Source organism: Colius striatus, chromosome 4 (genome assembly GCF_028858725.1).
Source record: "Colius striatus isolate bColStr4 chromosome 4, bColStr4.1.hap1, whole genome shotgun sequence".
NCBI lineage: Eukaryota > Metazoa > Chordata > Aves > Coliiformes > Coliidae > Colius > Colius striatus.
In genome coordinates, this window is record NC_084762.1 from 73,289,524 (window position 1) to 73,314,076 (window position 24,553).

Here is a 24,553-nt window from a genome sequence, read left to right on the forward strand (position 1 = left end):
ATTTTACGAGTATTAAATTCACCTCCATAAAAATGGTGAGACCTTTATTTGTCACTCAGCTGCTTCCATTGCATCTGTGGTCTCTTTGCTACTAACAATCTTTTCTTTCTATGCCAAGAGTAAAATTCTAACCCCACGTTGACCCAGTTGAAGGTAAAACATTCGTTGACCTGAGTTCTGTTTAGAGACCCAAGGTATTCAGAAATGATTAACAGCAAGTCTCCACGGTTCATCTTTGCCTCAACCCGGCTGCTTAGATGGCTGTGGAGGGTTTGCCAAGAACTAACTGCTCAAATGTTAGCTAGAAGGTGTAATAATTTTTGAATGGAAACTATACTCTTAGGTGTGCTGGATCCTATAGAATAAATAGAATGAATGGCAACATTTTGGTAACAGATGCTTATAATATTTAATTTATTTTGAATTATTGATGAATTATTCAGTCACTGAACAATGAATTTTCAAAGACTAAATTCACACATGGTGTTATGAAGGCAAAAAAAGGAATTAGATAAGTTTAGGGATGCTTCATCAGCTGATGTCTATTAAGGAACATATTAATTGCAACCTCTATCATGTGAAGCTCACATTCCTCCATCCCTGTCCCCCTCCCCAAAGAAGACTTATTAGAAGCTCAGCTAATGAGATTAATATGCAGTTGCTCTGGTTTTACTTATTCTTCTTAAGTCTCCACTACTGCTGGGGACAGGTTGCAAAGTTAGACAGATGTTAAACACCACTTCTCAATGGCCACTGTTGAGTTTCAAGAACAGAGAGGTGCATTTTGAGCATTATGGAGCTTCCTTATTCTTTTCTTTCTTTTTGTGTCTACACCAAAGCGAACAGATCCCCAAAGGACTGAGGAAGTGATAAGAGTCATAAAGAAAACATAAAAAATTTGCAGAAACACTCTAAAAAGAAAGAGTTGGTGCAGGCAGCTTATGTGAGTCTACAGCAGGGCTTAAAAAGCTACCACAATATTGTTTAAGAAAAGGCATTAATAAAAAACTATTTTAGTGCATGCTTAGTTCTCTAGCTATTGCTTGCTTTCTGTATAGAATCCAAGGGGCTTGCCATGGGTTTCTTGTCTTGATGGGAGATGAGCTCTCCTTCACCAGGCACTTTCTCCTTAGCACAGTTCATTGGCTCTTTATCAGAGTCCATGGGATAGGGTCAGATGCGTGGGTTCAGCAGCCTTGCTTGTTTTGACAGTGTGAGAAATTCACTCAGAGTTGGGAGAGCATCCAAAGGTATGTTAGCAGTCTTTTACAGCTGTCCATGTCACTTGTTATGCCCCCACGCAGAAGCTTTTCAATACATCCACCAGGATGAGTTCCTCTGTGACCTGCTCTGGGTGGTCCTGATCTGGCAGGGAGGTTGGACTAGATTATCTTTTTAAGGTCCCTTCCAACCTTTAGGATTCTGTGATTCCCCATGTCCAGAAGCTATGTTTGTCACAATAGTGAAAGTGCACTATTCCTTCATTTCTGTCCCTCAATAAACCCTCAGGGCAGCATTCATCTCAGGCTGAACACCAGGTGGATTAGCAGGCAGGCAGGCTGCCATACTGTAGGGTGAAGGACTCATAGCCCTCTACTTCCTGTACCTGTTCCCGTGTCCGTCTCCCACAGTGTCTGTTGCTGATCTGTGTCCCCATCTGAGCTAGGATTAAAAAAAAAACAGATGAAATTCGGAAACTTCAGTAGGTCCATTTTTACCACTGGTCCATTTTTACCACTTCCTAACCACTGTATTGGGTTTTTTTTCCCCAGAAAAGCCAGCCGCATTATTGCCCAATAATGTGAAATTTGGAAAATGAAACCCTGCTATATTGCATGGAAGTGAAACTTTCTTTAAAAAAAAAAAATCCCCTGGAGCCATTTTCCAGAGCACTGACTTTGGGACTGGTGTGACCCCATAGTAGCATGGGGAGCTGTGCCCCCTTCCCTCCTGCTCCACAGGTTCCCCAAACACCCCAGCCACCCTCTCACTATAGCACCTAACAACGTTTGGGAATCTTAAAGGAGCAGGTTGGCTGCTGATCAGTTAGCTAGATTTGGGAAATGCCGCTCTGGATGGCTCGATGTGTAGACACTAGAAACGGTAATACAGAGGGAAGGAAGTCTCTCCCTCCTGTATCTATGACTCCAGTGGCATTTCTTGCAGGAATTGTAGTAGCAGATGTGCTCTGTTTCTCCAGGCTGGCCGGCAGGTCTTTAGACTAAGACATGTTAACAAGTTCCTTTCGTGTACTAGAAAAGGTTTACGTAGAAAGGTCATGAAAAACGTGACAGTGCGTGGAGACATGGACCCGGGATGGGGCAGGAAGAGGGGAAAAGTGGTGTTTAAAAAACCAAACTGAGTTAATGCTCTCGCGTCCCAAGAGTCCGTTTTCCACGAGGTGCCACTCGCGGTCCGAGAAGCGCGGCGCAACCGCCCCAGGCCGGGGCCGGTGACGGGCCCCCGCCTCCCGGGCCGGCCCCTCACCAGCGGGACTGCGGCGCCGCCTCAGCCCTTCGCACCGCCCGGCTCCGCCCAAGATGGCGGCGACCCCGCCCCGCGCGGGCGGTGTCCCGGAGCCCGTCCCCCGGCGGCGGGGTGTATGACCGCGGCGGTGCGAGGAGAGGGCGGTGGGGCTGGCGGCGGCCGGAGCGGAGCGTGCCGGGTGAGCAGCGCGGGTCCGGCCGCGTCCTTAGGTGGCGGGGCTTCGGGTACCGGTCGGGGAGGAAGAGAAGGGAAACTTTCTGGAGGAGCAGTTCCCCGCCGGGGCTCCGGCCGCTCTTCCGCGGCCATGTTGGGAGCCGGGGTCTGCCTGGCAGGGAAGGAGCTCCCCGGCGGGAGGCGGCGCCGGGCCGTCCCGCCGCGGGGCTGCGGCGCTCCCGGCCGCCCGCGGGGCTCTGCCGTTTCCCGCCGGGCGGGCGGCGGCGAGGCGAGGAGGGAAGAACCCGGAGAGGAACGGGGCGGCGGCGGGCGCTGGCTTGTCCCTGGCCGCTGAGGGAGCTGCGGGGCCTCGGAGACGAGTTCGTCTACAGAAGAGGGAGAAAGAACAACGGCAGCGGCCCGCGGTGTTACATAAGTGCCTGAAACTCCCCGACCCGTGACTGGCGCCGAGGCCCGGGCGGCGGCCGCTTGTCGTGGGGCGACGGGACGGGACGGGACGGGGCGGTGGGCGCTTCTTTCCCGCGCAGCACCCCGGCCCGGGCCGCCCCCCGGCCGCGCCTTCGCCCGCCACCGGGCAGTGCCTCGCCCACCCCTTCGCTCTCGGAGCGAGTCGGATGAAAAGTCTTCGTGTTGTGCCTGAGGCCAAACAAAAGAAAAGAAAAGAAAAAAGCGGAACCGCGAGTAGTGCGGCTCCGAGCATAAGGCGCTCTGCCTTTTTTTTTTTCGTTGAAATTCGTGTGTTTTGGAGAGGAACGGGACTGGACTGCTTAAGATAAGCGGCACATGAGCTGTTGACTCGAAGTGGTTCAGGAAGAGACAGCCACATGTTTTTCCTCTCCTCTCGTTTGAAATACTATGTGCATAGGCATCGGTATTTATAAATAGCAAAACTGCACATCGTGGCAAGAAAGCAGTGAATGAGTATGCTGAGCTGAGCAGAGCATCTTGGCATCGGCTTTGTCCCTGCTGGGAGAAACGGCTGTAGCTCAAATTGTGACATAGAGCATCAGTGCGCTGGTTGTCAATAACCAAAATGACCTCTTGTACCCTTAGCTGGGGATCAAGGACACCTTTGCCCGAGTTTTGATTGAATCGGTGAGAATGGTTCCAGAAACATCATTAAGTCCACATGGGCTGTCCAGTGTGCTGAGTAGTTACTGTAGGGATTGACACTTATTTGACAAACTCTACAGTAGAGACTGCAGTGTGCCTAACAGATGAAGTTCTGACAAGGTTAAAACAGTAGGTAAAGTAAGTCTAAAATCAAACCCACAGCGCTAGAATCAGCTTCAGAACTGAGACTGCTAATTCCTTTCTCTCCTGAAACAGAGAGCTTAAATACTCGGCTTTCCCGTTCTGAGATTTGTGTATTGAATTATTTTAGGGGTGGCTTTCTGAAAGAAGAGAAGCGTTTAAAGAAGGCAATGTAATCAGTGTGGAAAGGAGTGGGTGCTTTAGCTCAAAAGGCACTGTTCTTGCTTTTAACCTATGTAATCTAAATTCTGTTGACTAATCATGTAAGAAGTAAGAATCCCTGTGTAGTTAACTGTCACATATATCAGCTTGGCTTGTTAAATGACGCTTTGTTAGGTGTTCTAGTGCTGTGCTTATGTTGAAAACAGCAAAGTAAAGTGTGAGCCTGAGTCCCAAATTCTTGTTCCTGAATGCAGATTGAGTCCCTTAAATGCAAAATGAAAACCAGTGAGTAGAATTTGGAGCTGGAGAAGCTGGATTGGTTTCTTCCATCATACCCTCTAGAAAGAGACAGAGTCTTTTCACCTAGAAGCAAGGTTTTGTTAGATGCAGTGATGAAATCATTCTTTAGCAAGAGCTGCATTCTGTTTCCCTTAAGTCAGGGGCTGAGGCTCAACTTTGGTATTGCATTCGTCTCTGAACTAACGGAATATCTAGTTGTAACGTTCCGAAACCCTTTAGTTTACAGAAATTATCATTGGTAAAATTGATTCTGATGTTCAAATGGTATGATGACTTTTAGGTTTCACCATTGTTAGTGCAGGAAGGTTTCAGAGCATTAAGGAGAGATCAAACTGCAGTTTCAGGAGAGACATGACATGACGGGGCTTGGCACAGATTGTTTGCCTTACCAAGAGTCAAGTGAGGGTCATAAAGGCAGGGTACAAACACTGTTTTTGTTACACTTGGAATGTTTTTGGTGACTTTTCCTCACTGAAGAAGGCTAGAGATGTTAGGCTTTTATCTTAAACTTTCATTCTGGCACTAGATTAGGGAGAGTCAAAGTTTTTGACACTTGCAGATGTAATTTTCTGAAAACGCTTCTGTTAGCTAAAATGTTGAAAGTGGTGGTCAAGCAAACAAACGATGTGCAAATTGTTGTTCTTAAAGCCCATTCATTAGCAGGTAACTCAGTAATGCTTCAAGTTCTAAAAGTACATTTGTGACATGTTTCAAGCTATGTCGGTTTTCAAGCTCACTTTTACATTTAATTTATGATTTTTTTTCATTATTGATGATGCTTGTACATGTGTCTTGCTGTTTTCAAGGATTAATTCAGTAATTTGATGGAAGCGTGATAATCTGGGGATGATTCTGAAAGAAAATACATAAGTTACAAAGCAAAAATACGCTTTTGAAATAGAACCACTGAAAACTTTTTCCCTCTGTAACAAATGCAAAGTTTGCTGTTGCAGAATAACTTTTGTTTCCATAATTTAATAGAGGACTTGTCTTTACAGTTGAGGGGGTGAAAAGCTGCTCTGTATATAGGTGTTGTAGAACGTGTTTACCATACTGAAGTTTATTTTAGCAGTGTCATAATCTGTAAGATGTGATGACAACTGTGTTAGCAAGTAGAGTCCTGCCAGTTCTGAGCGCCATGAGTAGTCCTTTTGAAATAAAGAAGTCTGCCCACATGAGAAGTGGCTTAATTGAGAGTTCTCAGACAGCAGTTCTGCTTTATGAAAATAAATATTATTGTGCTGAAGTGTTATTGAACAGAAGAGTACTTAGTGTTTTTTCAGCCTCCTGCTTTAATACTACATAGTCAAAAAATGCACTCACGTGTTTACTCTGGGTTTTTAAAGTCACATTAATAGGTAAGAGTGCTGGAGTCTTGGGTGTAATGATGCTCCTTGATTTTTGGTGGGGTTTGGCTGTTGTGTTGTTTTTTGGGTTTTTTTAGCCTACTACTGATTGATTGTAAATAATTTAAGGATTTAAAAAAAATATTTGGAAGAGAGTTGCTTGCTTTTTTTTTCTCCTCTCTTTGCATCATTACATTTTGCAATAAAACAGCATTACGCATGTTGTGTATGTGATAGAGCGGGATTTTGGTATTTTGTTGAAGTGCAAAAGAAGAAGAAACAGTTGAAAGAAGTTAAGGGTTTCAGATATAGGAATTATAGAATGGTAGAGAGATAATGTAGTCCAACTCCCCTGCAGAAGCAGGTCCACCTAGCTCAGGTCTCATAGGAACATGTCTTTTCCCTCCAGTTTCTGAATGTAATAAGGTGACATGCAGGCAGTTAGTTACTATGTTGAGGTGCAATCTCTTGAGAAGCTGTACAGATTCAAAGAGATACAGGAAATTGCTGCATAGTGATGTATCCAATCTTTCTATCAGCAGCTTCAGCTTTCACTAGATACCTTTGTATCTCAAACATATCCTCTAGAGGTATCGGTATTGCTTTTAAGTGTTTCCTGTGCCTTCTGCAAAAGGAAAAGTTAGAGCTTGTTCTTTGACATTTACATTTGTGAAGTGTACGTGTAATTTGTTAGTGCAAATTAATATTAGAGTGTACTGTACATGCTGCTGTTTAGGTTGTCAGCATCTTTCTTGGAACAATGAGCTGTGCAGGTTAGCTTCAGTGCAAACCTTTGTGCAGTTTTCAAAGTTCTCTCTAGATTGTGTCATCCTTGCTGTAGCAATAAGGGCTTGAAAGCAGAGGAAAATGGCCTGTTGGATCAGAGTCACGTGTATCCACGAGCCCCTGCAGTATTTGGGAGGCTCTTTATTGCACTAGAAGGACTGAGTTTTGCTGAGTGCTCAAATGTCTGTACTCCTGAGTGCTTTCCATATAACCTGAAAATGCATCAAACACATTTCACAAGCAGTAAAAGGGAGAAAGGACACTGAGTGCATTTCCCAGGAAGGCCACCTACAGTAAGCTGCTGTGATTACCGGTTTCTCTCAGGAAGTGGTTCCTGTTTTTCCCTTCTGCTTTCTGATTTAACTATCAATGCTTGTTAATGTAAAACTTCTGAGACTGATTTTCAGCATGCTTCTGTTCTGGAAGCTGTGTGTGACATGGATTTTTAACTCCCCCACCCTGCATTCCGATCTAGGTTAGCTGCAAGTGTACTGCCCTTTTAACCCACAGGTTACTACTGAAAAGCTAGTTGCATCGAAGACTGTCAAATTATATTTGAGGGATCACTGTGACAGCTTTCCTCTTGGCTTTTGTCAATAGCTGTCGGATGCTGGTTTTCTAGACCTTCACCATTCCCCCATATGTTACCAGGTAGCAGCATTTGGTATAAAAAGGATTTATGTCCTTTGCACAAGAGCAATTCAGTACTTGGCTTCTATGTTTTAAATATTGCTGGATAAACAAATATTAAATATTGCCGGGGGATGACAGTGACAGGTCTGTGATTGCATCTTCAGTGTTGTCAAGCTTCCTGTAAATGGCAACATGTGGTTTGGTTCCAAGCCCCAAGCTGTGTTTCAGCAGCCTACAAGCCCCTGGTTTCTACTGGGCTGTTGGTTTGCAGCTTGATGACAGCACCACTGTGTGCATGATTACTGGGGTCTTAAGCCCTTTTTTGCTACCTGTTTGAGCAACTTCCTTCAGGACATTTAAATGATAGGAAAAAGATTCCCTGCAGCCAGCCATACTTGCCCATGGTCTACTAGTGGTAGAAATTGTTTGGCTTTCCTTTTAAGTGGTTATAAAATTCTTAACTAAGAATAACTAAACCTAAATAACTAAAACACAGCTATTTACTAAAGAACTATGTATGTCTGAATAGTCTAGTTTTCTTGCTGTAATATTGAAAATGTGCTGCAGCAATGCTTTGTCTGACCCTGTTAGGTAGTGTGCAGCAGTCTGGCCTCCTGAAAGTGCTTGTACAGTATAATATTAGAGTTACCCCCTAAAGTGAGGGTTTCTTGACTGACTTAGGTGAAGGGCAGCAGAAAGTTGAGGTGATTGCACATGGCCATAGGAGGAGGTTCAGTGTTTCTTGGTTTGTGTCTTAGTTTTGTGGAAATGCTTGAAATTGCTGAGCTGGTAAATGATACCTTTTTATTGTGCAGCTTCTTTTCCTGTAACAGGGTATCTGAATTTAAAGGACACATGCATGTGAAAATTATATTGATGTACTAAAAATGAAATAGGGATGATGTGGTTATGCTGCTGTGCTTGTAAATTGTGAGGCTGCATGGGAAAACTTTGCTCCATTTGAAAACATGGCTAGATAAAGACAAATCTTCTTTTGTGTTGCAGCCTATTTGTAGGAAGTTAGAAGTTCTTGCCTGGCTTCAACTACTTGATAACTATATGATCTTTTGAGATCCCTTGCAGCCCTTGAGATTCTGTGATTCTCTTCATTGTGCTGAGTTTGCAGAATGGAAGGCAGGATCTTGCTTGCTCTGAAATTGACCAGATCCTTTTGACTGGTTTTTTTTTCTACCTCTCTCTTGCAATGTCCTTTTAAGGGTAGTATTGTTTGCATATGTCCTGTGGCAGCCCCATGTGCAGCTGAGCCAAGGTGGGCTGCCAGCAGTGAGGCGGTTGGAAAGGATGGGAAGGGCACAGCCGCGAGGGAGGGGTAAGGCACTGCTGCCAGACTGGAAAATGACATTTGCTGAGAGAGACTCTTCAAACAGCTAAACAATTGGAGTAGGGAAATATTAAATTGTAAACAGAAAAATGTATTCCAGTGTTTGGTATCATAGCCTGGTCCAATGATCCTTCAGGCACCAGTCCAGCATGTGGATGGGGTTCATGATGCTGGATCTTCTTGAGCTAGAGCAGGATCCCAGGTTCCTGTTCTCTGCCCTTGGCCTTTCTGGTGCTTTTCTCAGGTACTGGTCTATTGTCTGCTGTTCTGATGTTTGTCTGCTCAGAGCTGCAGAGATCTTTGGAAGGAACTTTAATTTTGGAGGGCTTGAGGTCTGTGGAAGCTGGTTTTGCACCCTTATTCTGGTGTGTGTTCCCAATGAAGATGCCATTTGCTAGCATTACAGGCTAAGCAAACCTCTGCTAGTGCTGCTAAGGACCTGTAAATGGAAAGTCAAAATACTGGGTTGTTTTCGCATGACAGCAAAGATTTGATCTGGATATCAGGCTTCTTTTTCAGATAATTGTTTATTTGATTTGATTAAAAGAGTACATGATATTTAAAGTGAGTCAGACCTGCCTGTTCACATCTGCAGAGTTCAAGCTTTCAGGGTTGTGTGTTTGTGATGGGTTGGTTTTTTGTTTGTTTTAAATTCCTTTAGTTCCAGCCATTAGGTGCTCTCCTCATATGTGTGCTGACTGCCTCCTTTTACGTCTTGAAAGGCATTAAGAATTTGCTCTTGTAACTGGCAGCAATTTGACTGGCAGTACTGTTTCACAAGTGCTGTGAAGACCCATGTAAGCCTAGATCTGTGCTTGGAGAGCCTCAACTTCTTGGCAGATGGAGGACAAGAGGATGAAACAAGTTTAGGAAATTGCTCCCTTTGTTGCTCCAGCCCTTGACTACCAGGTGGGGGACAGAGAACTGCGTATTTATTTCCAGCAACAGCTATGTAGCTATCATGCCAGGAGACAAACAATGTCAACTACCATGGTTTATTATAAATAGAAGCCTGACAGTGGTAATAAGCAGCAGATTTCATTAAAAGCTGGATCTCTTACAAGAATGTTGCTCCTGGACTTCTGCAGTGAGGTATTTTCTCCCCCAAGAGGGATTTGGGGGCTTTTTCCAGTGTGGTTGAAGCTGAACCGCTTCCAGTTGCTCTAGGAGTGGATTGAGACTCTCCTGATCATGTACTTCCCTGTACTATGAACCTTGTAGTACTCTTTGAGTGTCCATCTTTCATATTTTCTGCTACTGGCAAGCAGGATGAGGTAGTGGGAACACCTCTGGGACTTAAAATTCTGGGTTTCTCTGTGTCTTTAATGGGTGCTACATGTTTCTTGCTTGGAGCAGGGGTGCTGTCAGTATGGCACGTGGTGTTACGCCAGCCAAGGTGGTTCCTCTCAACGTTTGTCCAGGATGGGTTGCAAACTGGCCAAACTTGTCTGGTAGGTCAGCCCACTTCCGCCTGTCTTTATTTCTCTGGGGTTGCCTCTATGATTATTTAGCATTGCAACTCACTTGGGACGTGGGCACTAGTCTTTCTGTTTACAAGCAGGTTAAATTGGTGTTCTTTTTCTGGCTGAGGTTTATTGTGTTAAATACCAAACCTCATGAAAAGCTGATGTGTGGAACGTTGATGGCTTTGCCTGCATACAGTAGCTCAGGCAGTGTGCTAACTGTTCTGCAGAGTAGCCTGGATAGCAAAACAGCATTGCTCTGCTCTTGCTGTGCTAATACATATGCTGCTTGGCAAAACACCGAGTCTTTTGCTAAAAGTAGCATTCTGTACTCAACTTAGCTTCTGAGTAGCTTGGGGAATGTAAGGTCATACATCTTGAAAGATCTACCTGGAATTGATCTCCATCTCCTAAATGTAATTGGCCTTTTTAGGCATTCCTAGCTCACTTAGATAATAGCTATTGTAAATTTGAAGAGTAATGCACTTGCCATGCAGGTTTGATGATAAAGTTTTTGTTGTTCTTCTTCATTTAGAATTATTTACATTTTTATGATCAATTCTTAACACAATTGGTCAATTAAAGTGAAACAGCAGCCCTTCCTTGGAAGTTGGAAATGAGAGTATACTGAAATGAATTGTAATGTATAGAAAGAACTTCTAAACAATAAGATTTTAGGCAGTGGAAATAGCAAGTTCTACATTGTATCTTCGAGAAGGGTTTTAGGGGGACTAGGCTTGTCACAGTCATTTGCAGCACTTCAAAAACAAAGGGCAAACAGATCTGTCTGGGTTATTATGGTAATTATAGGTTTATGGTGACAGCCAACTAGGCAAATGCTTGTATTTGCTTTCATGGTGTATTTGGACATGATCAAATGCCAAGCTGAGAAATAGCATAAAGATTTCTGAAATATTGGCAAGGCAGAGTACTCACAGGTCACAGGTTATGAAGTAACGTGGTTGCTTTTAACGTATTCCCAGCATGGTTTCTGCAAACCTGCGGCCAATGCCAGAACATTAGCCAACAGGTTGAGACAAATGAAAGGTTATGGCTGCTGGTTACTGTGTACTGGATGTACCAGTAAGGGGGAATGAGTTAGCTCATCTGTGTTTCCTCACACTGCAGCCATTGCTCCACAGGCTTGTGCAATACAGGAAGCTGCGTCTTCACAGTGGAAGAGAAAAGATTTTTTTTTTGAATATCACATTCATGTAGAAAACATGACATTGAGAATCATAGAAATGAGATTCAGGAAAGATCTACAGTGTCTTCTGTTCCATTTCCCTGCTCAGTATTGATTGATGCTTACACTATTTTCTCTGTAGCATTTGGATGAAAGTGCCACCAGCATCTTTGCTTCCTTAGAGCAATCCAAAACAACCTTGGTATTGCTACCGTGCCTTTCTGATGTTTTTATGTTTCTGCTTTTTGTTAAGTGCCGCTGAGTAATAAGGGTGTGAAAAATGGTGCAAAGAGGCAACAGCATACGTTGCTTTAAGGAAAAAGTAATACTTTTTTTTTGTCTGTAAAGTCAAAATTTCTGTCCTGCTACCATTACCTTTCTGAATGCTGCAGCCACTATGCAGCGTAGTCAAAAGTGATGCTGGATAAAGACTACACTGGAGAAGATCAGAGAGATCTTATTGCCTCCTTTCCTGCTGTCATCTCTACCTTAATTTCTTGACTTTTATTTCTTTGCAGTATCTTACTGTAGCTTTTTGTCATTCTTAATAGTTATATCATTCAGATAGTGTCAGGATTAATTTTACTTATCTTCATGGTCAAATTGCTTTTTTTACTGTTTCATAAAAAACGACTCGTGAATAATTTAAATATATAACTCACATTAAAAACCCTGCAGTTCATTATTACAGATATATTTCATTCTGTATTTTACAGTTAAATACTAATTAATTCATAAATGGGTTAATGGATACATAAAACTTATCTTCCTCAGTAGTTTATCTACTGAATGATAGAAATAAAGTTATCTCTTGCTGGCATTTCTCTGTCATCTTTAATACAGATCTTGTTATTACCCTTATGGTCCTTGACAGGTAGTGCTGTCTTGTGCATGGATGCTTGGATTCGATTACAACTAATCAGATCAAAGTACACAGAAAACTTAATTATGCTAACAAAGGTGACACAGTGAAACATTCAGGATGAGCACTGATATGCTTCTCTGTATGTATTGAAGGAGACCCTATAGGAGGTGGAAGTAGTAAGGCCAAAGTAAGATTTAAAATTTATGCTGATTTCTCTTCTGACTCATATCAGAAGCTTAGACTTGTCTGCTCTGCCTTTGTTTCGTTCAGCAGTTTTCCACACAAACTATTTTCAAAGCACTAGATGGTGATAAGTTTCCTTAAACAAGTTGCACTTTAGAAATGTACACTGTGTTTACTTGGCAATGGGGCAAAAAGTCAAGAGTTGCTGGTAAGAGCAATACAACTAATTTCAATAGAGATTAGAGTACTATATTAAAGTACTGGACAAGCTTTCAGCTATGATGGCATCTCTCAAAAAGTAGTGATATTGCCATTTCAGGCAGAGCTTTAAATCAGAGGAATATATGAGCGTTCTGGGTGACTTTAATTGTGTTTATTCAACTTTAAGTCACATTAGCATGTCTTCCTTGTATAGGCAAAGTGCAAGAGGAAAGCTGAATAAGTCTGATGTGATATTGTAATGCTTCTTTGAAACCTATTACTAAAAAAAACCCCCATAACTATGTACCAAATAAGTGATTCTGCCTGATTGCTCTTTTTAAGGAGGGTATGATATTTTCCTCTGTAGATCCAAAAGATGAGTCATCTTACAAACCAGTCATTTAATGCACTTTCAATATCTGGTCTGCAGATAGTCCTTGTCTGTCTTAGGTTTACAATTTACTTGTTTTTATTTCTTATGTACCTTTCATGTATGTTTAACTTGTGGGATTAAGTATAATGAAAGAAGATAGGTTTGATAAAACAAGATTCAGTTCTTTTTGAAGTCTCTATTTTAAAATATTCAGAGCCTTCTAGTTGTGGAATCGGACATAAGCCCAACTTTTGCTTATATTAAGTGATTCTAACCAGAAACTTTTATTATGAAACAAGTATGTTACCCTTAGGCAAGAAAGAAAGTGGGATAGTTGCTGATGTTGTCTGTATGTACAAATGCAGGTGTCAGAACAAGGGCTCTGTATAACAACTGGGTGATTATTTAGAAGTTTATTGGGTGGTGAGGTATGATGCGCTTTCATTTGGATGTGCTATTTTCTACCTTTATTCCTTTTGTGTTCTTCTATCTGAAGCTTCTCTTTTCTGTTCTCTACATTTGCTTCACTGCAACAATATCTAGGTCTCGTTTCATCTGTTCTGGTGGTGTGATCAGCTACAGTAGTTAGGGACATTTTTTTAATTGGACTTGTGTTACTGAATCTGGCTTGGAAACATCCAAGATCTGCGGCTGATTTAGGACTGGATGGACCTCTGTGTGGTTAGTTTTGAGCTCTTGCACTTTTTTTCCAGCAGCTTAAATACACTTTTCTTTCACCTTTAAAGCAATCACCTTAACTGTGAATGTATGTAGTAATGTATGAGCTGCCTGTGTCCTGCTACCACGGCTCTGAAAAATCTAGGCTGCTGCCTTTGTATTAATGCAACATGTTAAGTGTAACTATTAACAGCCTAATTGCTACCTGTAAAGATTCTAGATGAAGTGGCAATTATGGCAAGGCCCCTGAAAGAATGTTGAAGAAAAGTGATCCTGAAAATTAGATGCTTATTCATTAATACTTATTAGCAGGAACAGTGTACTGGTCAAGACTTGTTCTTGCTCAGAAAATAATGGAGCACTGCTGATTCGGCTGTATTTCTGAAGAAAGTTGGGAATTCTGGTTGTGTCCCTCTCCCTCTCTTGCATACCCTTTTTGTTCCTGTCCTACAGTCTGAAGGGAGTGCTGCTTGTGATAGTAGAACATGCTGAGCCAGGGGGAGGAAATGTTTTTGTGCTGATCTTGTGTGCAGTCTTCATAACTACACTTGATAGCTTTTTTTTTGAATCTCATTCCTCTCCTCCAGCACCTTTATCTGTGGTTCTGCTCTGTGGTGGTTGTGCCAGCTGCTACAGTGCTAATATAGTAGAAGATGACTTTTCTATCAGTATTGAGTTAGGTGCAGCTATGTCAGTCAGTGTTGCTTTCTTTTTAGTTGACCCTTTGTCTTCAGCTACAGCTGTTCTTCTGTGCAGTTTAGTCTGATCTCTGTCAAGAGCAGAGGTAGCAGGTAAAATAAACACTCTTCTGTATTAAATAAGATCTGTAAAGCATTGAGTCCTGGGAGATGGTCGATTTGGTCACCAGGATACAGTGGCAGAAAGAAACAATTATGTGGGAAGTGACTTGTCAGTGCACGGCAACCCTAACAGTATTATTTTCCTGCTGCAGCGGTCTGGAATGTCAGTAACTGTAGTAAATACGTGACTTCCTCTACAGGGGTTTGGCTTGAGGTTAAGTGGGTAACTGGTTAATTCTTCAAAGATTTCAGTAACATCTGCATTTGCTCACTTTGAAGATCACTGTTCTCACAACAGGATACAAATGTAAAACTGGAGTGAAGCAGAGAGGGAAGATAATCTTGTTATCTTGGTAACATAATTGTTATTTCTGAAGAAGCTTCTTATGAGTAAAAGCAGAAATAACTTTGTGTCAAAGACAGTTCTGCATACGACACAGGATTTGGGGCTTCCCATGTCATGAAATATTTTGTCACCTTTAAATAGCATGTTACATAACAGAGATGAAAGCCTTTGCCCAGCATCTTCACCATGAAGATGGGAGCTTAGTGGGAGCGTGTGTGCAGGGAGGACAAACTGAAGGTATTGCAGCTTTTTGAGTTAAGAGTTGTTTATTTGGAAAGCTAAACTCTGCTCACGGTGCAGCTCCTATGTAGCTAGAGGTTTTTTGTTTGTTTTTTTACAAAGTGATGTGTTTATTTTTGCACTATTTGATTAGTAGCTAATCTGGACACTGAAAATGAATCTGATGTGATGGACTGATGGTCTTTACAGATAAATAGGGTCCTCTTAAATAAGGTCCTAGCGATCTTCAGTAGGCAAAAAGTGTGAAACTGGAGTCTTAACAGGGTAAAAGACTAAAAAGTAGGTTTGAGGTTTTTTTACTTCATGGTGTCTATAAACCAAGACTATGTACAAATGCTCCCATTTCCCCCTTAAGTGGAGCTGTCTAACCTGTCATTTTTTAAGTCCATGGTCTGGTTTATTCTTCACTTGCTTTGGGGAAGACTGGGTCATATTTTCAGCAGTTTGCTATCAGTTGAGAACTGCTTTGTTTCATCAGGTCTTCATCTCTTGCATCATGAGATTCAGTATCTGCTTTTTACAGTGGCCAATGATAGAAACTTCATAAGAAAGCTTTGGCTGGCACAAAATTCCAGGGTGTGATCTGTTCTCTTTTCCTAAAGCATATTCAGTTAAATTGTAAAAGGTGATTATAATTTTAGAAGACTGATAATTGATAACCTTGCATAGCTTTTGGACTGTGACATTTTGAAGCTAAAAGGTCCTTTTTGTATCCAGACAGTATTATAATTTAACATGTCCTCAATCTGTGTTCTCATGAGAATAAGTGCACCTCTTCATACTTATAACACTTGTGACTTAGAGTTGATTTCTCTTCTGTACTCCTGGTCAATTTTTCACATGTTTCATTATCATTTTTATCATGATACTATGCAAATAGTTTATCCATTTATGAACTTCTTTCCTTTCTCAGAAAATGCTAGTGAATGAGCATTAGCATGCACAGGTTTTCAAATAGGTTTTTAATTTTTAGCTCTCTCAAAACTTAGAGAAAAATGTCAAAGTGCTTATTTTAAAAGGTCTGTTAGTGTGGGAAAATAAAATTCATGCCTTGGAAAGGTGGAATAATCCTTCAGCAGTCTGTGGCTTTTACTTCAATTGTGACTGGTAGGTGAGAATTTGTTGAACATTACAGACAAAAGTTTCAATCTAGGACAGATGCGATTATCCTGTCTTGGCTTGATAGTCCTTAACTTGCCTCAGCTTCTTGCTTTAAGTTTGGTGAGTATTTTCACAGCAAGCTGAAAGTACTTAGTACTTTCATACTTTGAGCACAAGTTCTGGAGTCACGTGTCTTGGTTTCAAGCCATGGTGATGATTAAATGATCCTGGTTAAGAGTTGTTTTCTCTTAGGTAGTCCTAGGGAACAGTTAATTAAAACCTTCAGCTTACTCTTGCCTTGTTTTCATCTCCCAGTGACTTGTATTTTGAAAGCTTTCCCAGAGACCTTGAACTGAGTTTGCTGTTTATTTGCAGGGAATGTGAGGAGTGCTGAGTTGGAGTTGTGGAGCAGTGAGTGCTTCCTATAGGTAGCTGTAACTTCACACCAAGAGCTCACTTCACTGTAACCTGTCAGTATGATTGTCGTGTGTCTCGGTTGTTTTTTTTTGGGGGAGGAATAGGGTATGGGGAGCAGGAGTGTCTCCTCTTGTGGAGTTAAAAAGCTCAACATTTAACTTGCTGTAACTTGCAGATAATTGGTATAAAAGGATAAGTCTGGAAGTAGTGCATATTGATTTGTACCTGCAGAAAAGTGTTTTATTCTGATCTGTCCCCTTTACACTCTGCTGACTGATTTCCATCCTTGCTTCACAGGGAACAGTGGTGGTTGGTTCATCTTTGCACTTGCCAAGGCTGTTTATTGCTAGTGTGTTTTTCAATGGGAATTGTTTCGTGGCAGTTAATAGCAATTATCCTAATTTCAAACCTTGGGCTTCAATCAGGCACCTAAATTTTATTTTTGAGCCTAGGGCTACAGCAAATAAACTTAATAGGTTTTTGCTGTGTATCTTTTGTGTTCCCTCATTAGTAGTTTCTGCTTGATAGTGAGATAATAGTTGGGACAAGGCAGCAGAATTTCTGCCAAGTGATACCTCTGTGTTGGACAAGGCCATAGAAGTGAAGCCAATCACTTACCTGAAAAACTCACTCCCAAATGCCAGTGTTGTGCCTGCTTGCCATCTGGTAGTAGGTAGTTGGAAGCTGTATCTTTTAAAACAGGGAGAAAAAAAAGTGGCTAGATCTTAATGCTGAAGGAAACATGTAAAGGGTGGGGTATTGTGTCCCTCCCTGTGTGTGTAAGTTAGTATTGGTGTTTGGAATGCTTGAAAGGTATGCTCAGGATACACCTGTATAGTCAAAGCATTAAAAATATATGATCATATTGATGTAATTTGAGTCTTCTGCTGTTCTCTAAGAGGGAAAAAAAACACCTCAAAACAACCAAACTGTGATACTTCTGTCGACTGATCAGTTTAAGCCAGTGTGCTTTCTGTGCAGGACAGCATGTAAGCACCTTGCTCCCCATATCTCCATCATCTCCCTCCACTGCAGCTATCCTGCCAGCCTGAGCCCAAAAACTCTCTGGTTGGTTCTCAACTTGATCAGCCCTGATCTAATTCACTGTGCAGCTGCTTGTAGTGTCACAAGGCAGACAGATAGCATAAATTGGTATTGCCACGGAAGGAAACAAACCAGAACCATATCAGCTGAGTTTGGTGTTGCATGAAGACTTTGGGATTTAGTACAGTGTCCACTTGTGGGCATCTCTTAAACAGAATGATGGACAAAGCTTAGAGAACCTTGACAAGAGTAATGGTTCAGAAAACTAGGACAGGTGAACGAGATGGAAATAACAAAAGGTGTTATTGTTGTGTTAGGTTTTTTCTCTTCCATTTGTACTCCCAGTGTTCTCTCTAGAGTTAAGTGACAAGCATTTCAATCCTCAGAATGCTTAATTAAAAAGGTAGTGATGGTTATTCTGATGGAAGAACAAAAACAAGTGTTTGTTTTGCAGTAAAAAAGGACTTAAGCTTAGTGTTGGGAAAATAATTTCTAACTGATCAAATGGGGAGTGACTGGGTAGGGTAATGGCAGAGGATGGCTGGTTTTTTTTTTGACTGATACCTGGTTGAAATAGCATAACCATAGTTGTTTGTGTGCTTTGACACAGCACAATTAAATCTATTGAACCATTTTTATGTCAAGTTGTGTATTGTCTTGACCAGCTGCAGATCCAAATAATTTCAGATTTGTTGGCCTTTTAATTCCACAGACTGTGAAAGTGGTCGACACAATACTCACATATTGTAATTAATGCTGTGAGGCACATGAAGAAAGTTAAAAATATCTTTAATAGATTCCTCTGTCTACAGTGTCAGACTTTGATACAAGATGATAAAGTATGCAGAGCTTAAAAAATAGTCAGTTTTATTGTATCTGAGCAAGCCCACTTGTCAAACTATTTTAGTATGGAACTAATTAAACTCTTAAAGCAGTAACTCTTAAGGTTTTTTTTAATCACACTTAATGTTGGGCATGAGGATTTCTGTAATCACAGGTTACACACATATTCAGATGAGGCCTGATGAGAAGTTTCTCTGCCAGCAATTTCTTATCAAAAAGTTTAATCTCTGTTTTGTCAGAGAGTATTGGAGCCTTGATTCGTTGGAAGAAGATGGACTGGAGCAGGTTATGGCAGAACAAGAGAGTCTGAGCAGTGTCAGGTCGCATTGTTTCAGCCCAGCTTTGTCTCTGTTATAGGCTGGTGCTGTGTTGATGACAGATAGTGTAGATCTAAAAGAAAAGTGAATGTAGAAGACTTCCCAAACCGAGATTGTGTTGGGAAGTGCAAATAGTAGGCACTGGAGTATTTGCTACTTTACTCTCCTTCCAGCCTGTTCAAAGCAGTGGTGATACCAAAGGCTGTCATGAGCATCAGTCCTGTGGTCACTGGCAAGGAGAGCTGTAAAGTAGTCTGTCTTTACTACTGGCCTCTGCCAGTCATCTCACTGCTACATCAAGAACATAGTTCAGGTTTATAGCTGTGTTAAGGAGGAGCTTGGGAGGAGTGGATCTGGATCGGACTGCCAGGAGTTTCCTTTGCCTGACTTCTGTCCAGGAAGCTCTACAGTAAAAGTTAGGTTAAAGTGTGGTTTGCTGAGATATGAATCACTATAGTTACTTCTTAGTTTCATATCCCCGTTGGATATCTGAAGAATCTTACACTTATCAGACAGAGTCCTATATGCTGCTTGGGAAAGGATGAGAGGTAGTTTTAATCCCCAATTGGAACGTACATTCATCAGCACTCTCTGAAATATGAAGCCTTCTTGCCTAAATGTTCAGCTGGCTGCAGGTCACTCAGTCTTAGCAGCAGTTGCAAGCTGTATGGCTTGTCCTCTGTTTGAGTCACCTGGTTATGATGGATGCAGATGTGGCCTGAGTAGGTGAGGAGGGATGGTCTGAGGGGCTCCTGCAAAAAAGAAGACAGGAGCAAGCAGGTGATGGGCCATGGCCGTGGCTCACATCCTGTCCCTGGCTCAAGAACCTGCCATGAAAGCAGATGGTGGTGGGTGTGAGCGGTAGTTTCTAGTAGGTAGGCTTATGGTTTTGGCTTGTGATTTAAGGTTTACGTACTGAAGACAAAAAAGCAATACTGAACTTGAGTATGATGGTTTCCTATGTGAACACCAGTGCTGTCGTTTCTGTTTGTCCTCATAATGCTAACATGAGTCTCGGAGCTGCTCGGTTGAGTTGATGTTTCTGTCAGTATTGGAATGATGGATAATTCATCTGCAATTGAGAGAGTAGATGCAGGAGAATACAGAGAGATATATGACCATTAAACCAGGATGCAGTAAGCCTGCGGGAGAGGAAGCCGCCTAGTGTGTTGCCAGAGGCTCTCAAGAGCAGTGCTGTAGGTGCCGTCTGTGTGATAAAGATAGCTGTCAGCTGGATGGAACATTTTTGCTTTAGAAAAAAACCCAGTAATCGGTTGCTAAAAATTCTGAGGTGTTAATACTTATTTAAATCTAACCCAAGTCAGTGCCTCTGAGCCAACAGGTTCTGTTAGATATTTTAAGAAGTGCGGGGTTGGTGCCTTCCTTGGGGAAGGCTACTGTTGAATCAGTCCTGTTCTAACAACCACCTTTTTTTTTTTCCTTCTAATTTTAGGATACTTGTGAAAGATGGTGGATCGCTTGGCAAACAGTGAGGCAAATACTAGAAGAATAAGTATAGTGGAGAACTGCTTTGGAGCAGCTGGTCAGCCTCTGACTATTCCTGGCCGTGTTCTGATCGGAGAGGGAGTACTAACAAAGCTGTGTAGGAAGAAGCCCAAAGCGAGGCAGTTCTTCCTGTTCAATGACATTCTTGTCTACGGTAACATTGTCATCCAGAAGAAGAAATACAATAAACAGCACATAATTCCTCTGGAAAACGTCACTATCGATTCCATCCAGGATGAGGGGGACTTACGGAATGGGTGGCTCATCAAGACGCCAACGAAGTCTTTTGCAGTTTACGCTGCCACCGCCACGGAGAAGTCCGAGTGGATGAACCACATAAATAAGTGCGTTTCTGATTTGCTTTCCAAAAGCGGGAAGACTCCGAGCAATGAACACGCAGCTGTCTGGGTGCCGGACTCGGAAGCCACCGTGTGCATGCGCTGCCAGAAGGCAAAATTTACGCCTGTCAACCGCCGCCACCACTGCCGCAAGTGCGGCTTTGTCGTGTGCGGGCCCTGCTCCGAAAAGAGGTTCCTGCTCCCGAGCCAGTCCTCCAAGCCTGTGCGGATTTGTGACTTCTGCTACGACCTTCTTTCTACTGGGGAGATGAGTGCTTGTCAGTCTACTAGGTCAGACTCCTACAGCCAGTCGCCTAAATCATCGTTAAATGATGTATCTGATGATGATGACGATGAAGACAGTAGTGACTAAGGACCAAAGCTTTTTGGCTTTTTTTTTTCCCATGAGTTGCAATTTGTGTTTCAAACCATATGGAGCTGCTTTTGGGGAAGTCTGTAGTGAGATTCCTCAGAAAAATCCCCTTCTAGCCATAAAATATGCCTAAATATCTCCAACTGCGATGTGCCTCAACCTAGGAATTCTCTAGACGATAGTTTTTTCACTCCTCTGCAGGGATAGACTATTGCAAATGTTATCAGAATATTTTCCAACTTCTTATACTTGAGTTGTGTCTAAGTTAGACTTTTTGTGGAAGACTGGAGAAAGAATAAGATGTATTTTCTTAATTTAACAGCCCATACTTCCTGATGATGGTTCTTCATGCTGATAGTTCATTACGTGGGGTTTTTCAGACATGGGGAGGAAACCTGTAAACATGCGTGGAACAGTGAAGTTTTGGTTCATCCCTTAAACTGTCTTGTTCTTCTAACCGTGGTAATACAGTAGGTTGAAATGTGACATAACTTACAAACTTAAATGTCACAAAACTTGGAAATTGTCTTGTTTTTTGCTCTTATTTATGACTTCCTATGCCAAGCAGTGCCTTGTACCAATTGTGCTGATTCAGGAAGAAACAAACCTATTTGATGTCGTCTGTATTTGCCTGATGCTGATATCCGAGAGATTGTTGGTGCTATTGAAAATAACTGCTGTGTTCAAAGTGGAGCTTTGACAAGGTCCCAAGTGTTATCCTGCAGTGGGTGACAGAGACCCGACTCATGCGTCCTCACCTGTGCGGGCAGACCCAAAGCCTCTGCAGGTTCCTGCAGGCTACAGTGGGTTTCCCCTGGCAGGAGCTGTGTTGTGAGTCTGGATCTTGAGATGAGAAGCTTGAAGTGGCTCATCACGGGGATTTGTGTGTTTTCAGAACAGGTTCTAAGTTTCAAATTTGGCAAATATATACTGAAACTTTAGTTGGGTGATACAGCATTTGGGTGTGATAGCCGATATATTTTTTGAAGTAATTTCCCAGAATGACACTAAATGGTTTCTTTAAACACTGGTGAGAGGATTGGTGGAGTTTCCCTCCTCCCTCATCCCTTCCCCTGGAGTTTTATTGGCTCATTGAAAAATAATTTTGTATTTTGAACAAAAAGCCTGCAAGTATCCTTATAAAATTGGCTTGTCTTTTTACACAACTGACCTCAGGATAAATGAGATGCAAGTTTTTTCATTCTAAATGTATACCCAGGACCAAGAAAGATGTATTTAAGAACTATAATGAAATTGTCAGTGCAGAAAATGTCTCTACCATAGTACTTGTTTTTATTGTTAATGAGTTCTTCAATACAGACATGTCATGTTCCCATATAAATGTACAAGTTAGACTTCCAAAGGCATGTAAAGCCCCCAAATACTATGTTTCTATATTTTTATAATGGTGGTGTCAATTTTGAAGCAGAAAAACCTCTTTGACATTGTTGTATGAATATAGTAGCAACTGACTTTATACGAAAAAATGTTAAAACTTTTGTATCTCTTTAAGTGACAGTTTCTGCACTGTTTGCCTTGGTTGGCAATAATTGGGTTAAATATTTATTGAATAAACGATCAATGCTGCATACTGCACTAGTCTCCCATTCTGCATGCTGTAAACATCAGTCATAAGGTTTTTAGAGAAGTTAGCAGAGTGCCTCAAAGCCATGGCCCTCCGTGAGACTTCTGGTAGCTGAAGATGCACTTAGCCTCTTTAGGGGCGGCACTCTGCCTTAGCAGTCTGCAAGACATTGCTTCAGGTGAAAATTGCATTAATGTTTTTAGCTTGGGCAATTTCTAAATGTAAGGTTTGTTTTGTTTTGTTATTTTTTAAAATAAGCACTGGAGATCTACTTTGAAATAAACAAAATGCTTTCTGATGGAGACCAGGGACCAGGAAGATTCTGTGAAATTGCCAGATGCACAATAAACAATTATATATACTGAAAGAGTAGCTGAAATAAGTAGTTCCATATACTCACTCCTTGAATGATGAGGGAATGGTGACCTGCAGCAAGGCAAACTGGGCTATTCTGAGAGGCACTTTAATGGTGCTTGCTTTTTTTTTTTTGTACCTCTCTTACTTGATTTTTGTATTTCAGGAATGGAGACTTGTCAGCTTCGGTTTTTCTACGGAAAAAACTTGTATGTACCTTCGAGTGACTGATAATGGTTTTCTTCCTGATGCAATTGTCCTCTTTTCTTAAGCTGTCAGATATTAACTTGTCTTGTTAAAGAGTCTGTCTCCCTATGTACATTACCTATGTTTCTATATGTTGTGCTTAATTTTCTGCACTTTTTGGGGGTGGAAAGAGTGTTGCCAAGAGTTAGATCACATCCTGTATTTTGCAGAATGTTCTTGTACCTACTTCAAATACCTTTTTATCTGTCTGTGAATGAAACTTGCACTGTGTTGCACTGATCCCTGAAGCTGTAACCAAACCAATGCGTGCGTGTGGGATTGTTTTTGGTCTGGAATTGATATATATGGTCCAAGCTTTTTGAGAAAGCATTAAAAAAAGAAAGTGTTTTATGGTAATACTCCTATCCCTCAGTGGTATTTGTTTAAAACTTTACAAAATGGACTTGACATCCACCTCTCTTGTACTTAAAAATTCCGGAAAAGGGCTCGTTTCGTACTTTGTAATCTTGTTCTGTCTAATTATTTTATTTACAAATATATGGTGTAGCTTCAAGCCTATGTGTTTAGTTTTCTTTAACTGTGAGCCTTCAAGGGTGACAGAAAACGGGGCAGCTGTTTTTCTTCTTGACAAGTATTGTAGCAGCAAGTTCATTTGCTGTCAGGAGGGATTAATAAACTGGGTGAATAAGCGTACAGGAGGAGATTTAAGACTGAATTGGAAGTAAATGTAGTTATGGATTTAGAAACCATTCATGCAGTTGAGCAGTTGTTTAAAACAAGCGTGGCCAAGCATGTTGCAGAGTTTGGCTTTTGTTGGGCTCATGGCAGTCGAGCCACTGGAAGAGGCTGGAGGATGCCCGGCTGGTGCTGGCCCTGCTGAACTACTACGGGCGATTGAGACTTCTCATGCTGGACAGTAACTTAATACTTCTGGAGCTTCTACACTCTTTAAAATCCCAAAATAGTGGTTAAATGTGGTTAGCCACCGTATATTTTACATACATTTTTTGTTTGTAGTAGACTTAACCCGCTCTTTTTTGACAAGCTTTCCAAATCCAAGGGAGTAAAAGCAGCAGCGGTCCCTGCAGTGTCTCTCTTCCGAGGCTCTGCAGACAGCTTCTGCTTTGCAGAAGGTGCTGCGTTGGAGAAATAAGTACTTATCTGTTTTAGCTGGCTTCGCATTTTGCCCACTCTTTACCAGTACTTCCTATTTCATTGATTGGAAATTAAAGGAAAGGGAAAAATCTCTCTCCTGAAGGTTCTTTTTAAAAATTATTATTTTAGCCTCTGTGCCTAGGCTGTGGTCATTACCTTAAGGTAAATTAGATGCTGGACTTCCTGTAGCTAATGAGTAATTTGTGAGGGTCAAGTGCTGTTACTTAGTTTAAAATAAAGTCTTAACAAAATGAGCGAGTGGATTAATGAGCGTTGAGTTTGCAGTGGGGCTTTTAAGGTCTCTTCTGTAACAGGCGGATTATGAAAATGACATGCGGAACCTTTTGTGTTTATGTGGGGCTTTCCCCCGGGGGGATATGCTTTAGCTAATCTCTTAATACAAATGAAACGGTGGTTATCATAGTTGCTGGTTAATGTATAAGTGGAAGCAGATTATGGATTGCATTACTGTGATTTCTTTTATTGTTTGTATT

General features: G+C 41.7%; 2 protein-coding genes across 2 annotated transcripts in view; both read left to right on the plus strand.

Annotated features, from left to right (window-relative positions):
* The window catches only part of NDUFAF6 (NADH:ubiquinone oxidoreductase complex assembly factor 6), a 44,197-nt gene extending 24,119 nt beyond the window's left edge, over positions 1-20,078 (plus strand). The window contains exon 10 of the mRNA XM_061995491.1: positions 19,995-20,078. Within this exon, the coding sequence (XP_061851475.1) occupies positions 19,995-20,054 (60 nt within the window). The 3' untranslated portion in view covers positions 20,055-20,078. The remainder of the gene's footprint in view (positions 1-19,994) is intronic.
* Positions 20,009-23,457, plus strand: PLEKHF2 (pleckstrin homology and FYVE domain containing 2). Its single transcript, XM_061995496.1, has one exon. The coding sequence runs from the start codon at positions 20,009-20,011 to the stop codon at positions 20,756-20,758; it is 750 nt and encodes a 249-aa protein (XP_061851480.1). The 3' UTR covers positions 20,759-23,457.
* The last annotated feature ends 1,096 nt before the right edge of the window (positions 23,458-24,553 follow it).